Here is a 17,125-nt window from a genome sequence, read left to right as displayed (position 1 = left end):
AAGGAAATGAAAATAGAATGCTTTAATAAACAAACTAATATAAGTACGTATCTATTAATAACCTTTGTAGTTAGGTTTTATTTAATAACATTGTACTTTTATTAGTTTGTTTATTAAAACATTCTATTTCCACTGCTTTTTTGTTATTTTTTATAATAACATTGTACTTTAAATAATCAAGTTATTAGACTATACACAATAACATTGTACTTAACTTTTTTTTCAATTATAAATATAAAAAAGAAATGAAAATAGAATTCTTTAATAAACAAACTAATAAAAGTACGTTGCTATTAATAACAATTGTAGTTAGGTTCTCTTTAATATCAGCATACTTTATTAGTTTGTTTATTAGAGCTTTCTATTTTCACTTTCTTTTTTCATATTTATATCATTTATAACATCTTCTTTTTGTTTTTTCTATTATAGCATTTTACTTTAAATATTATTTTGATTTTTTTCTATTATAACAACTTACTTTTTCAGTTGTAACATTATACTTTAAAAAATCATATTACCTAATTAAACTAAAGTCATAATAATTACAATTAAGTCATTAACAATATTAATCACTGTCAAACCATATTATCATAAAAATAAAAACATATTAGGCACTAGCCTATTAAACACTTTACAACACAAACCAATAGCAACTATTCATTAATCATTCACTTACACAACAAATTAAGCGCTTATAATGAGAATAGAAACACATTTAGCATTTATCAATTAAACACTTTATCAATTAATACCTAAACAGTTATCATGAAGTTAAATAGAAGCACTTTAAACACTTATCAATTAAGCACATTATCACTTCATCTTATGTACTCAAAATAGTAAACCTAAACAACTAACATAGTTATAGCATTGTACTTTCAGTTTTTTTCATTATCAATACATTTTACTTTAAAAAATCTACTCAATTATAGCGGTGTAATTTGACAGATTTTTTTTAATATAATGTTGTATTATGAAGAGAACAAAATACAATGCTATAATATAAAAATGAAAGTACATTGTTATTTTGTGCATTTAACCTCTTAGGTCAAAATTATTTTAAGCTAGAAACATTACTTGTTATTCATTTTGTAGTGCACATAATCTAGTGGTGGTTGGTTGTCACCGGGAAAATCCCAAATCAAAAAAAATATCAAGAACCTTACCTGATGCCGACGATAAAGGAGACTGGATGGAAGGAGATGGACCTCTTTGGTGGCCTCCGGTGACAACCTTACCGAGAAACAAAGAAACCAGAAAATCTTCCATCGAAATCTCAAAATTCAAACCAAAAAAAGTGAAATCAGAACGATTGTCATTGATAGATCGAGAGAGAAAGCCTTTGGGCTCGACGCTGCTACTGAATCATCGACTGGTATTCTATCGTTTTGGTTAACCTATGTCAACGACAAGTCGTCGGTATATGTTTAAACAATACTTCGTCATTTTGTATATCTGAAAAAAAAAATAAAAAAAAAATAACTTATTTGTGTCAACGACATGTTGTCAGGACAGAGGTCATGCGGATCGCCACATTTTATACTGACAACATATCATCAGGATAGCTTTCGCAAAAAACGATCTCGTTTTTATTTTTTGTACCAGGGAATATAATTAAATAGATATTGTTATTTATGCAACATATATCGACGACAAGTCATCAACATAGGTTTTGAAAAAAAAACCGTAAATGCTTTTTGTTCCGGTCGAAGCTATGACTACGACAAGTTGTCGTCATAGCTACCAGGTCAAACAATGTTGGTAAACCATGTACCGATGATTTGTCGTCGGCAAAACCTCTTTTCGAGCGACGACTTGTGTCGTCGGCATAGATGTCATCAACACATGGCACAATTCTTGTAGTGTAAAAATTGAAGTAATTTGTCTGTCTTAAAATGTCACACCCCCAAACCGGAACGGCGGAAACGTTCGGGGGCGGAGGACGTCATGCTTAGTATCATAACCATAGTGAAGAAACCAAACACAACCATCATAAATATAATTTAAAAGATTACATTGTTCCTAAAATACATGTTCCCAAATAACTTACATATGATGTTCAAAAATATAGCAAAAGAATCTACGCCTTAGCGTCTTGACTTCAGAAATCTTGCGGTTACCTGAATTACTGATTACCTGAGAATATAAGTTGTTTTGAAAAGAGAGTGTCAACATAAAGCTGGTGAGTGCATAACCAATTTATGAGTGAAGAACGAATGTAGTTACTTTAAGTTTGTTACAAATTTGTTACCAGAAAATCAATATTTTCAAAAAGGTTTGTTGCAGTCTTAAAAGAACCGAGACATAGTATATGTAAGTAAATCGTCATACTTATGTGTGGTTTTATATTTAAATAAAACTCTTTTGTGCAAAATCTTAGAATTTCTGTGAACTTTATGTTTTGTTAATACCCCATGAGAGATGTTATAACCATACTAAAGAGTAGAAGACCTCGTATGCGACGTTCTTCAGGCATCGGAATGTTATGACACTTGTCACCCAACACCTACCGGTCTAGCTATTGCAAGCAGCTTAGGTGTGGGTTTGTCAGACCCAATATATATCTATACACAACTATCACGTTCTCCCTTCAGGAGATTCCGATTATAACTACAGGACTTTTCTGTGGTACTTAAGAGTACACCGAAGGAAGATGTCTCACAAGTTTATATATTAACAAATTCACGTAGTGTGTAATGAAATATTTGTCTTGTAAGTCGATTGAGTTACTATTTCTTTGTCAAACGAGGTGTTCAAACTATACCTATTATAGTTTATTAAGAGTGTTGTGTGTGTGTGTTTGAATGAAACCTTGTATTTTCATAAAATGCCATTTGAAATAATGAGTGTAAACCGTACACACCTTGCTCAGCATGTTACAAGGTGTGGTTAACTCTCATACATGTACTCGACAGTTTTGTAAAAACATCAAGTTTAGGTTGGGTAAAATAGTCTTTAAACAGGGCACAACATTACTATTGTACATTGTCAAGATAAGTTTCAAATATATTTTGATGTTTTAACTTGTATTTCCCCCCCCCCCTCCCCCGAAAACTAAAGAAAACGGGAAAAATGTAGGGGTATGAACTCACCTGGAAGGTGTGAGGATTTGACGAAAACGGGATTTTTCCACGGGCAGCACTCCGACCGGGAAGCGGCGAGTTTTTCGGGAATCTTGGAGCTTTGGACCTTTGTCGGGGCTCGGATATGAAACTGGGGTGTCGGGGCAGTCTCGGGATAGTAGAAATGTGGAAAGAGGGAGAGAAGTTGGTAAATGAGCAAATGAAAATCGGAAGTCTCGCATGCTATTTATAGGAGGGCTGCCAAACTTCGTACGCTGGGAGTACACCGAAGTACGTTGGGCGTACGTCAGCGATGACGTCTCCGGTCTCCGGTCTTCGGATGGGACTGCCGTAGAGGGTGTAGGGGCGACGTGGCCGGTCCGAGACCCTTCATTCGGCACGTTGGACGTACTCCTTTGGATAAGCCTCGAAGTGTGTGCCAAAAACTTCAAAAATACGTAACTTTTTCATACGAGCTCCGTTTTCGACGTTCTTTATATCCATGAGTAGGTGAGAATATACTCTACAACTTTTGTTTAGACTCCGCCGACTAATTTTGAATTTATTTTTAATAATATATTTTTAACTGGCCGGGATAGGATAAATCTGTTAAAATTTTATAACATCTTCATCCGATGTCTGTTTTTGTCTATCTTTTTACCGTTGTACTATTATTGTCAAGATCTTCAATTCCTGTTTAGGTTGCATTGGCTAAAAATCGTTCGATCTTTATTTCGAGTTTTTAGCCATCTACTGCTGTTCTGAAACTTATAAAAATCATAACTTCCTCATACGAAGTCAAATTTGGACGTTCTTTTTATGTATGCTTACAGTTTGTTATTATCTACGACTTTCATTTAGATACTTAAGGCTAAAAAGTCTTTTACTGAAATTTCACTTTTTACGTTCAACAGTATTTTACCGGTTGAGTCGCGAATCTTTGATTAGTCATAACTACTTCGTTACAACTCATATTTGAGTGTTCTTTATATTTCTGAAAACCTTGACACGATATCTAACATTTTATGTATCCCAATTGAGACTTTTGAACATTTCATTTTTGACGTTATTTTTATTGATTCCAAAATAGATTATAATATTTGACTTTTTGAACATTACATTGACTTGGAGTATCGAGTTGTCACATCATCCCCACGTTAGAGGGATTTTCGTCCCGAAATTAATTCTACATTAAGTATCTATGGACTAGGGAAGAGATGCGGGTATTTCTGTCTCATTTGATCTTCGCGCTCGCAGGTATATTCAGGTCCTCGCTTGGCATTCCAGCAGACCTTCATAATGGGTATGCGACTTTGTTTTGTTCTTTTAATTTCCCGATCCATGATTTCTACAGGATCTTCTATGAAGCGGAGACTCTCGTTGATTTCGATTTCGTCTAGGGGATGACAAGAGTCTCATCGGACAGGCATTTCTTTAGGTTTGACACGTGAAAGGTAGGATGAACGTGATTGAGTTCCTGGGGTAATCGCAGCTTGTATGCTACCGGGCCAATCCTGGCGAGGATTTTGAATGGTCCGATATACCTTGGATTTAGCTTCTCATGTTTTCCAAAACATATTAATCCCTTCCAAGGTGATACTTTCAGAAGTACTCGATCCCCAACTTGGAACTCCAAAGGTTTACGTCTTTTATCCGCATAGCTCTTTTGTCGGTCTTGTGAAGCCTTCATTCTTTCTCGAATTTGGACGATCTTCTCGGTTGTTTCCCTTATGATCTCCGGTCCAGTGAGTGCGCTGTTAGGAACTTGTCCTTTTGCTAGTTGCGTATCGCCCACCTCAGCCAATCACAGTGGTGATCTGCACTTACGGCCATAGAGGGCTTCGAACGGAGCGACTTTGATACTAGTGTGATAACTATTATTGTATGAGAATTCGATAAGGGGTAAATGAGCATCCCAAGCTTTACCAAAGTCTATCACACAAGCTCTTAGCATGTCCTCTAATGTCTGAATGGTCCTTTCACTCTGCCCGTCGGTCTGTGGGTAGTAGGCTATACTCATGTCCAACCTAGTTCCCAAAGCTTTCTATAGGGACTGCCAGAATCATGACGTGAACCGACTATCTCTATCGGAGATAATGGATATCGGTACCCCGTGAAGTCGCACCACTTCTTTAATGTAGATCCTTGTTAGCTTCTCCATTTTTTGTCTCTTTTTTTGGTAGGAAGTGTGCAGATTTGGTTAATCTGTCGACGATTACCCAAATGGTGTCAAGTCCACCCGCTGTCTTGGGTAACTTGGTAATGAAATCCCTCGTAATCCGCTCCCACTTCCACTCGGGTATCTCTGGCTGCTGAAGTAGCCCCGAGGGCTTCTGATATTCCACCTTAACCTTGGCACAAGTCAGGCACTTGCCCATAAAGGTAGTTATTTCGGCTTTCATGTTCGGCCACCAATACAACTTCTTGAGATCTAAATACATCTTGTCTGAGTTGGGATGCACTGAGTAACGAGTTTTATGAGCTTCGTTCATGACAACGTCCCTGAATCCACCAAATTTTGGTGTCCAGATCCGTTTCATGAGACAACGAACTCCGTCATCCATGACTTCAAGATTTTTGTCCATTCCGCTCATTGCTTCACCTGCCACGTTCTTTGTTTTTAAGGCTTCTTCATGTGCTACTTTGATTTGTGCGGATAGGTATGAATGGATGGTCATGGTTAACGTCTTTACTTGGCGGCTCGAGTATTCCTTTCTGCTCAGGGCGTCTGCAACCACGTTGGCTTTTCTGGGGTGATAACGAATCTCGCATTCGTAATCATTTAGCAATTCCACCCATCATCTTTGCCTCATGTTGAGTTCTTTTTGATTGAGGATATGCTGAAGGCTTTTGTGGTCGGTGAAGATAGTGCACTTAGTGCCGTAGAGGTAATGCCTCCAGATTTTTAGGGCGAAAACTACCGCTCCTAGTTCGAGATCGTGCGTCATATAGCTTACCTCGTGCGTCTTCAGCTGTCGTGAGGCGTAGGCAATGACCTTTCCTCGTTGCATTAACACACATCCCAGACCTTGGTTCGATGCATCACAATAAACCACAAAGTCCTCTGTTCCCTCGGGTAGGGACAGGATCGGAGCACTGCACAGGGTTCGTTTCAACGTTTGGAATGCAGCCTCTTGCTTATCCTCCCAGGCGAAGGTCACTCCTTTTTTAGGCAAGGTGGTGAGGGGTTTTGCGATTTTGGAGAAGTTTTGGATGAATCTTCGATAGTAACCGGCGAGTCCTAAAAATTGACGGATTTCCATGGGTGTTCTTGGCGCTGCCCAGCTTTCGATTGCCTTGATCTTTGAAGGGTCCACATGTATCCCTTCCTTGCTGACTACATGTCTGAGGAAATCCACTTCTCAGATCCAGAACTCGCACTTTGAGAACTTTGCATACAATTTATCCGCCCTTAATGTCTCCAGGACTTGACGTAAATGTTGGTTGTGTTCTTCCTCACTTCAGGAGTAGACTAGTATATCATCGATGAAACAATCACAAACTTATCTAAGTAAGGTCAACACACCCGATTCATCAGGTCCATAAACACCGTGTGTGCATTTTTTAAGCCGTAAGGCATCACTACGAACTCGTAATGACCATAGCACGTTCTGAAGGCTGTCTTGGGAATATCCTCCTCTTGAACTCGTAGTTGATGGTACCCTGATCTAAGGTCAATCTTTGAGAAGAAACTTGCTCCTTGTATCTGGTCGAAGAGATCATTGATTCGTGGCAAAGGGTATCGGTTTTTAATGGTGAGTTTGTTTAATTCACAGTAGTTGATGCACATACGGAACGATCCATCCTTTTTCTTGACGAATAAGACAGGTGCTCTCCAAGGCGAGAAGCTTGGCCTTATGAAGCCTTTGTTTAGTAGTTCATTCAATTGACTAGACAATTCCTGCATTTCGGCCGGAGCTAGACGGTATGGCGATTTGGCTACAGGAGTAGCTCCAGGAATTAGGTTGATTCGGAATTCGACTTGTCTAGCAGGGGGCACTCCGGGAAGGTCTTCTGGGAATACGTCGGGGAAATTACAGACCTCCGGAATGTCCTTGACGTTTTGGCTTCTTGTTTTGGGTCTATGACGTGGGCTAGGAAGGCGTGGTACTCCTTGCGGAGATACTTTTGATCCTCGACACAAGAGATGATCTGAAAGCTTGAGCTAGGTTTGTCGCCATAAACGACGAGAGTTTCGCCATTTGGCAGATTAAGGCGAACGACCTTTTCGTGACATAGGATTTCAGCATGGTGAAGGCACAACCAATCCATGCCAATAATGACATCAAAACTTTTTATGGTGACCGACATAAGGTCGATTTGGAAAGAGTGATTGTTTAGGGTGAGGGTACACTCGGTGTAAATGTTGTTAGTGTTCTCTGTTTTTCCATTAGTCATTTCTATGGTGAATGTGTCTTTTAGTGTTTGTAGTTTTTGTTTAAGCAAGTGTTTAAATTGATGGCTTATGAAGCTTTTCTCTGCACCACTATCGAATAGAATGCATGCGTATGTATTGTTGAGGAGAAACGTACCGGTGACCACAGTTGGTTCTGCAACTGCTTCCTCAAGTCTTATCACTAGAACTCTACCCACCTCACCAGGGTTTGGGTTTCTTGTCTTCGGGCAGTTACGCTTGAAGTGTCCTACATCTCCACATCCATAGCAGGTCCGGCTAGCTCCGGTGTTAGAAGCTTGTATGTTCTATGGGACTAGAGCTCTACAAAACCAGGTGGTGTGCCCCTTTTGGTTACAGTTGGTGCAATGCATTTCACGGCAAGCTCCATTGTGGTGCTAGTTGCACTTGTTGAACTTTGATAGGTTCCTGGCGTATTGTCTTATCGGATTTGGGTTAGCAGTAGTTGTGGCGGCGTTCACAGCAACCACTTGTTGCTTTTCGGCAGGGTGTTGATCAGATTGACCCTTCTTCTTGTTCCAGAACTTCCTTTTGTTGTTTCCCTCTTTAGATTGCTCGAAGGTGGTTTTCATAGTGCCATGGTTGACTTTATGGTCGATGAGTTAATGTGCCAGTTCTTTGGCACTATCAAAGGTAGTTGGCTTTGAGGCCAATACGTTCCCTTGAAGTTAGGAAGACAGTCCCCATATGTATCTCTCCACCTTCTTGCTTTCCGAGGGAACCATCCCTGGACACAGTATGGCTAGATCACTAAACCTTGAGGTATAAGACAGGATGTCAGAGCCTGTCATTTTGAGACCCCAAAGTTCCTCTTCCAACTTTTGTATCTCTCCCTGTGGGCAGTACTTCTTTATCAACATGGTTTACAGATCTTCCCATGTTATCGAGTTAGCCACCGGAAGTGTCAATGTCTTGACGTGGCCATTCCACCAGGTGACTGCCCTTTCAGAGAATGTGCATGCTGCAAACTTGACTTTGTTTGCTTCAGGGCATGCACATATTTCAAAGACGGATTCGGTTTTCTCGAACCATTGTAGCAATGCTATGACAACTCCGCTTCCATTGAAGGTTTTGGGTTTGGCATTAGTAAAGTCTTTGTAGGTACACTCTCTTGAGCGTCTCTGACTGTCCCCGTTGTTAGAATTTGTGGCACCATTACTCGCACCACCCGCATTATTGGTGCTGATTTGGGACATTACGGCTGCTACTGCAGCTGTTACGACAGCCTGGAACATTATCGGGTCGAATTGAGGGGGTGGTGGAGGTGGTGGTGGCTGTGGCGGTGGTGCAACTCCTACAGCGCCGCCACGTCTAGGATTTCTACGAGGTGGCATTTTATGCCATAACAAGAATGAAAAGACAATAAGTCTTTGATAGCGCTCAAAAGTCGAGAATTAAGTTAAACATTATTAGTTCTTTATGTGCATCATGATTCCGACTTGTAAAGATATTGTATGAATCCATTCATACTATAGGTCTATAGATAATAAAATATAGACTTTATGAATGCTGGAAGATTTAATTCCCCTGAAATGTCTATGATAGAATCCATACTAGGCCCATCTATCAATCGATTGATGTATAATATTTACATATAATTAAGATTAACTAAACTTTCGAATCTAATGGGTCTTCTCTGGGCCCACAACCAAACAAGGAACAGGATCCAAGGCGGAACCACCATTTCTAGGTCGACATGGTCTTAATTATATATAATTTGATTTATACATCAAACGATCATAAATCGGATACCTGTAAATTTAGTCTGAAAACAATTCATGTCATGAACTTGATGTAATAAAGCATGTAGCGTGTCAATTTCATTGGTATAACCTAGTATACAATATTGGGGAAAATTTGACCCTACAAGGGGTCTATGTTACATCAATGTATGGAAAATTTTTGACCGCCTAAAAGATCCCGGAAGTGTAAACACTTAAGTCGCGAGATCGTACATAAAATACTAGAAAATAACAGTAGTATTTATCCGCAAAATTAGATTAGACTGAAGCGAGCAGTGCAACACTACTTGTGGGGTTGAAGCTCTGAGGATCACGAAGTAAAGACACAAGGTTTCTCATTTAGGCTCTAGATAGCCGCCTAGCGTTCTGCGTCTGTCAGACGACCTTCTAGAGTGGCTCGGTGTTCTCGGAGTTCTTGCACTTCAGCTCGGATTGCGGCCATTTCTCATCGAAGCAGCTCGGTACGGTCTCGAGTTCGATCGTGGTCATCATCCAACCGGCGAATGCGAACCAAGTTGACTTGGCTAGCTGCTCCAACTTCCATGAGGTGGCGGGTGTTAAATCTTGTTTGCTCCTCGTGGCGTGTGACACGGTGAACTATGAAGGGAAGGGCTCGGTCAGCTGACCCTCCTCTGTTGAGATCGTAGAAACTTCTTTCCATGCCATAGGGAGGTCGTTGACCTTGCTCTCGGCTCCAACGATGTATAGTTTTGGCCTATTTGGGAGTCAGGTCTTGGAAGCGTTGCTGAGGGATAGAGGCAGAGTATGGGTTGTAAACCTCGGGTTCTGAGTCGGTTCCGTCTGAGTCTTCTTCCTCTTCACCGTCTACGGATTCTTCCTCTTCCATGGGTTCCTATTCCTCCATAGGCTCCTCATCCTCCATGGGTTCCTCTTCGGAATCCTCCTCCGGGTCTTCCACAATCCAACCCGCATTCCCTTGGTTGGGAAAGTAGGGATCACCCGGCAAATGAAATCCTGCCATCGCGCCTGTACGAGAATAGGGATAAGAAGGATATTGCGTGGAATTTTGGTATAAGGAATTAGTTATCGTAAATATATAATGCGATTATTTGTGCTAAAATACTCATATAGCATTTTTAGGTTTGATTCTCAAGTTTGTTGGTAAGCTGAAGACTTGTTGCTCATCGTGATTCTTCTTCGGCATATGTTGGTCATACCTTGGCTAAACATAGTTGACCAGGTTATATTCATCCAAGATGTGACTTCATACCCTGAATCTGGATCATGGTGCCCAACTTGTCTCGATACTTTTATGTTATTGTCATTGTGATACTGAACTAGTGAGTTGATTGTACGAATACTTTTATAAAAATACAAATTTTTATTTTTAAAGTATTTGTGAAAGCTACGTCAAAAGAGTTTTGTCTCATTGCAATTATAGTTTGTATATATCTTACATGGTTCGATATACTTAGTTCACTATAAACCTGGCTCTAATACCAACCTGTCACACCCCCAAACCGGAACGACGGAAACGTTCGGGGGCGGAGGACGCCATGCTCAGTATCATAACCATAGTGAAGAAAGCAAACACAACCATCATAAATATAATTTAAAAGATTACATTGTTTCCAAAATACATGTTCCCAAATAAATTACATATGATGCTCAAAAATATAGCAAAAGAGTATATGCCTTAGCGTCTTGAGTTCAGAAATCTTGCAGTTACCTGAATTACTGATTACCTGAGAATATAAGTTGTTTTGAACAGAGAGTATCAGCATAAAGCTGGTGAGTGCATCAGTAATTTATGAGTGAAGAATGAATGTAGTTACTTTAGGTTTGTTACAAATTTGTTACCAGATAATCCAATATTTTCAAAAAGGTTTGTTGTAGTCTTAACAGAACCGAGACTTAGTATATGTAAGTAAATCGTCATACTTATGTGTGGTTTTATATTTAAATAAAACTCTTTTGTGTAAAATCTTAGAATTTCCGTGAACTTTATGTTTTGTTAATACCCCATGAGAGATGTTATAACCATACTAAAGCCTAGAAGACCTCGTATGCGACGTTCTTCAGGCATCAGAATGTTATGACACTTGTCACCCCAGACCTGTCGGTCTAGCTGTTGCAAGCAGCTTAGGTGTGAGTTTGTCAGACCCAATATAGATCTATACACAACTATCATGTTCTCCATTCAGGAGATTCTAATTATAACTACAGGACTTTTATGTGGTACTTAAGAGTACACCGAAGGAGGATGTCTCGAAAGTTTATATATTAACAAATTCACGTAGTGTGTAATGAAATATTTGTCTTGTAAGTCGATTGAGTTACTATTTCATTGTCAAACGAGGTGTTCAAACTATACCTATTATAGTTTATCAAAAGTGTTGTGTGTGTTTGAATGAAACTGTGTTATGCAAGTCATTGTATTTTCATAAAATGACATTTGAAATAATGAGTGTAAACCATACACACCTTGCTCAGCATGTTATAATGTGTGGTTAACTCTTATACATGTACTCGATAGTTTTGTAAAAACATCAAGTTTAGGTTGGGTAAAATAGTCTTTAAACAGGGCACAACATTGCTATTGTACATTGTCAAGATAAGTTTCAAATATATTTTGATGTTTTAACTTGTATCCCCCCCCCCCACCCCCGAAAAGTAAAGAAAACGGGAAAAATGTAGGGGTATGAACTCACCTGGAAGGTGTGATGATTTGACGAAAACGGGATTTTTCCACGGGAAGCGGCGAGTTTCCGGAAATCTCGGAGCTTCGGACCTTTTTCGGGGCTCGGATATGAAACTGGGGTGTCGAGGCAGTCTCGGGATAGTAGAAATGTGGAAAGAGGGAGAGAAGTTGGTAAATGAGCAAATGAAAATCGGAAGTCTCGCATGCTATTTATAGGAGGGCTGCCAGACTTCGTACGATGGGTGTACACCGAAGTACGCGGGGCGTACGTCAGCGATGAAGTCTCCGGTCTCCGGTCTTCAGATGAGATTGCCGTAGAGGGTGTAGGGGTGATGTGGCTGGTCCGAGACCCTTCATTCGGTACACTGGGCGTACTCCTTCGGATAAGCCTCGAAGTGTGTGCCAAAAACTTCAAAAATATCTAACTTTTGCATACGAGCTCCGTTTTCGACGTTCTTTATTTCCATACTAATTTTGACTTTATTTTTAATAATATATTTTTAACTGGCCGAGATCCGATGTCCGTTTTCATCTTTCTTTTTACCGTTGTACTACTATTGTCGAGATGTTCAATTCCCGTTTAGGTTGCGTTGGCTAAAAATCGTTCGATCTTTATTTCAAGTTTTTAGCCGTCTACTGCTGTTCTGAAACTTATAAAAATTATAACTTCCTCATACGAAGTCAGATTTAGACGTTCTTTTTATGTATGCTCACGGTTTGTTATTATCTACGACTTTCATTTAGATACTTAAGGCTAAAAAGTATTTTATTGAAATTTCACTTTTTATGTTCAACAGTGTTTTATCGGTTTAGTCGCGAATCTTTGATCGGTCATAACTACTTCGTTACAACTCAGATTTGAGTGTTCTTTATATTTCTGAAAACCTTGATACGATATCTAACATTTTATGTATCCCAATTAAGACTTTTGAACATTTTATTTTTGACGTTATTTTTATTGATTCCAAAATAGATTATAATATTTGACTTTTTGAACATTACATTGACTTGGAGTATCGGGTTGTCACATAAAAGTACCGACTGATAGTAGTTATGATATTTTGCTTTGGTCAAGAACTAGAAATGTAGTTCGGGCAACTATTTTTATTCTTTATTTTTCATTTTTTTAACAGCATGAAGAAAATTTTATTGATAAGTGGCTAGTGAGAAAAGTTAGAGTTGCATGCAATTGCAATTCCTTTGAAATTTCTTTTGTTAAGTGTAAGTTTAGTGTATATTTTTAATTTTTGTTAAGGCTACGTTTAATTTTTGTTAGTGTATATTTTGTTAAGTGATAGTAGGTATGATATTTTGCTTTGGCCAAGAACTATAAATAGAGTCCTGGCAACCCTTCAAATCTCTAAAAAAGTTGCACAACCCATGATTTCTCTTTTCTTGGTCCAGTTGTAAATGGCAAATTTGTTGTGTTGAAGGATTACTTCAGGATGTCGACATTTTGGAAACCTTTCAATTGTTTGTTATCAACGTCAAGAATTTGCTAGATTTCATGCATCTTTTTTGTTCAATTGCGTTATATTTAATAATGTATATTTATATAGATTTCATTGTTTTTAAACCAAACTAAATATTATATTTTCCATGCATGGTATAATATTAAAGCCTTAAATGAAAGAAAAAACCTTATATACTTCTCATATTTTTTATAAACAATTTCCATTAAAAAAATAAATGATTAAATCATTATCAATGTTGCATATATTTATTGTTTATATCAACCATTATGAGGACAAAATTGATCTTTTTACCATATATAATAAGAGCATTGCCAAACTCATTGGAAATTAACTAATTCCAAAAAAATAAAATCAAATGGAATTTCAAAAACAAGTATTTGTTGCGTTCTTGCTATCAGCCCTAATCATCACCGTAGCGTCTGCTGATTGTACTTGTGAACTAGAAGAAGTCAACAGCAACAATAGCACAGTTCTCAAGTACAAACTCTTCGCACTTGCTTCCATTCTCATCGCCGGAGGCGTCGGCGTTTCTCTACCCTTTGTCGGCAATATTTTTCCGGCTTTACGCCCTGAGAATGACAGTTTCTTCCTGGTGAAAGCATTTGCCTCAGGCGTCATATTGGCTACCGGTTTTATTCATATACTTCCAGATGCGTTTGAGAATTTGACGTCTCCATGTTTGAAAGAACATCCGTGGGGTGATTTTCCATTCACGGGGTTTGTGGCCATGGTCGCCACCATTGTGACCTTGTTGATCGAGACATCGGCGGCAGCCTACCAACTTAAGGTTCAGACGGAAGCGGCGGCGAAACTGGTCGGAGGTGATGATCAGGATGTAGAAAAGAACAGAGGAAATTTGGATGTTCGCATGCATGCAAACCATGGCCATGTTCATGGATTGGTGTTGCCATCAATTAATGATTCCGAAGTTCATCGCTATCGGATTGTTTCCCAGGTTTTAAACTATTACTATTTCATCATTATAATTCTTAATTTTACACTGGTTATCGATTCTGTGTTAAATATGTATTTTATTTTTAAATTTCAGGTGCTGGAATTGGGAATCATTGTTCATTCGGTAATTATAGGATTATCTTTAGGTGCTTCTAAAAACCCAGAAACCATAAAACCACTTATTGTTGCCTTATCTTTCCACCAATTCTTCGAAGGACTAGGTCTCGGAGGATGCATCTTTCAGGTGTACATATATTTATGTTTCTTATTAAAATATTCTTTTAAGTATATATTGTATTTGTAATTTCGTTGCAAATTAACCATATTAAGTTTCTTAAAGGAAATTGAAAAAGTTTTCACCTGATTACTAGTGGTAATGTTGCAACAATATTACGTACGTTAGTTTTATTGTGATTAAACCTAATTAATAACATGATGTGTTCACTATATATAGGCAAGAATCAAGTCATTCGCTATTACATTAATGGGAGCCTTTTTCACCCTTACTACTCCAAGTGGGATTGTGATCGGAATATTGGTAAGCAACCGGTATAAAGAAAACAGTACCACTGCTCTGATCGTGGAAGGCGTATTAAATGCTGCATCTTCAGGAATCTTGATTTATATGGCACTTGTTGACCTTCTTTCTCCGGATTTTAAGAATCCTCGGATGCAAAAGAGCAAGATGCTTCTACTTGGTTCCAATGTTTTCCTTCTTCTTGGTGCCGGCCTCATGTCTCTCCTAGCCAAATGGGCTTGACACTACTACAAAAACAAGCTTCAATGAATACATAAATAACTTAAATATGTACTCTTAAAGAATTATCTATGATACATATTTCATAGTTATAGAAGCCTGTAAAAAGTATACTTGAAAATGGTTGAGTTGGGCTACTTCATTTACACCAAACCAAGGCCTCTTTTGTGGGCTTTTCATTTTTTTGGACTCAATTTGTGTGTGAGAGAGAGACACACGTAGGTAGCTAGGTTTGGAACTCCTTTAAGTTAACTTGTAGGAATGATTTAAAAATCTATTTTTAGTTGAACCGGTATGGTGAACGGTTTTCGGTTCAACCGGTTCGACTGCTGAATAAATCGGTTTTTATAATTTTCATCTTTTTTTCATATTTTCCTACACATAAATACATACACAAATAAATAATTTGATGTCCACAAGTGCAAACATTAAAATACACATGAAAACAAGTTGTAGATCAATCTAAATATATTAAAATAACTCATAAACGTAAGTCTTATATCAATTCACATGCATTAAAAAAAAATAAAGTCCTAGATGAATATAAACGCATCAAAAAACTTCATAACATTTATTATGTGTTTTTATTAAGAAATTTAATAAATGTGAAAAAAAATACTAAAGTTTATTATGCAAACAGTTTCATATCCATGTGTTTTTATTCAATTTAACCAGTTCAATTAGTTTAACTGAACCGGTTCAACCGGATTTTTATAAAACCGGCCGGTTCGATCCGGTTTAGAAATAGACATAAAACTGGTGATAGTTGAACCGCTCTCTTTCCCGGTTTCCGGTCCAACCGGTTCGACCGGCCGATTCAAATCGGTTTTTAAAACATTGCTTGTAGGTGTAAAAATAAAAATTGGTTGTTTAAAAAGACATTATATTTTACTATATAGACACCCTACTAAGTTTTCAAAATATTTTTATTAGTTGAAATTGCATTGTTTTTTGAAAACTATAGTTATAAATATTTAATTGTAGGTTGACTTTTGATAAATGTGCTCATAAGAAGTCTAAGGGGTGTCAATTTAGCCGTATCGAAAAAGAATTAGTAGAAAAAAAAGGATAGTCAAACCTAAAAATCTAAACCATTGATGAATTAAGTGCATGAGTTGTTTGATCTAATTATACAAGCATTAGGTTGAACGGTGTACACTTCCAACTCATTGACTTCGACAATTTTGCATTTTGTTTACCATTTTTATAAGAGGTTAGGGTGGTATTATTGGCAAAAATAAGGTAAAAAGTGTGTGTATGTGTGTGTGTGTGAGAGAGAGAGAGAGAGGGAAAGAGTTAGTAGAGAGAGAAAGACAAATCCATATTTTGTTCTCCCACTTTGCCATCAGTGAAGGTTTGTCGTTGAAGATTACCACCGACAAAAAAAAATGGTTGAGTGCTGGTGTTCACCGTCGGTAATATGCGTCGGTAATATGCACAGATAAGCATATCGTCAATAAACTATTATGATACCATATGGCCTTAGGATACTCATGTAGTTACCATGGTCTCAATTATAACCCACGAAATAGATTCAAAAGGTTTCGATTAAAATAATGAGTTCATTTTATGGTGTTTCGAAGAAGAAATTAATTGTAGCATTGAGCAAGTATGTGTCACAACGATATTTGATTGAAAAATTGTGTTTCAAGATGGAAGATAAGAACGCTCAAGAATGTCATTATATTCAATGTTGTAAAACTCGACCAACTCGGACGAGTACTCGAAATCGTCCCCTTACTAAGGCGAGTTAAGCCAACTCGTCTAAATAACTCAAAAATCGGTGAAACTTGGACCAAATCGGTCAAACTCGGCCGAGTACTCGAACCAAGTCAGTCAAAAAGTCAAAATTGTCTTAAAAAGAGAAAAAAATCTAGAATTTAAAGATTGATATGTATAATACACTTAATGATTTATTATTTAATAATTATTCACGAAGTGAGTTTATTGCGTGTATTTCAGTTTTTGTGTGTGTGTATATATATATATATATATATATATATATATATATATATATATATATATATATATATATATATATATATATATATATATATAT

The 17,125-nt window shown here is 37.7% G+C and overlaps 1 protein-coding gene across 1 annotated transcript; it reads left to right on the top strand.

Moving 5' to 3' along the window:
• Positions 1–13,679: 13,679 nt before the first annotated feature.
• LOC111891828 (zinc transporter 5) lies at positions 13,680–15,203 on the top strand. The gene is made up of 3 exons (XM_023887892.3): positions 13,680–14,310; positions 14,404–14,553; positions 14,764–15,203. The coding sequence occupies exons 1-3, from the start codon at positions 13,711–13,713 to the stop codon at positions 15,067–15,069; spliced, it is 1,056 nt and encodes a 351-aa protein (XP_023743660.1). The 5' UTR covers positions 13,680–13,710; the 3' UTR covers positions 15,070–15,203.
• The last annotated feature ends 1,922 nt before the right edge of the window (positions 15,204–17,125 follow it).

This window comes from Lactuca sativa, chromosome 4, assembly GCF_002870075.4.
Source record: "Lactuca sativa cultivar Salinas chromosome 4, Lsat_Salinas_v11, whole genome shotgun sequence".
Taxonomy (NCBI): Eukaryota; Viridiplantae; Streptophyta; class Magnoliopsida; order Asterales; family Asteraceae; genus Lactuca; species Lactuca sativa.
This window is presented reverse-complemented; position numbering and strand designations above follow the sequence as displayed.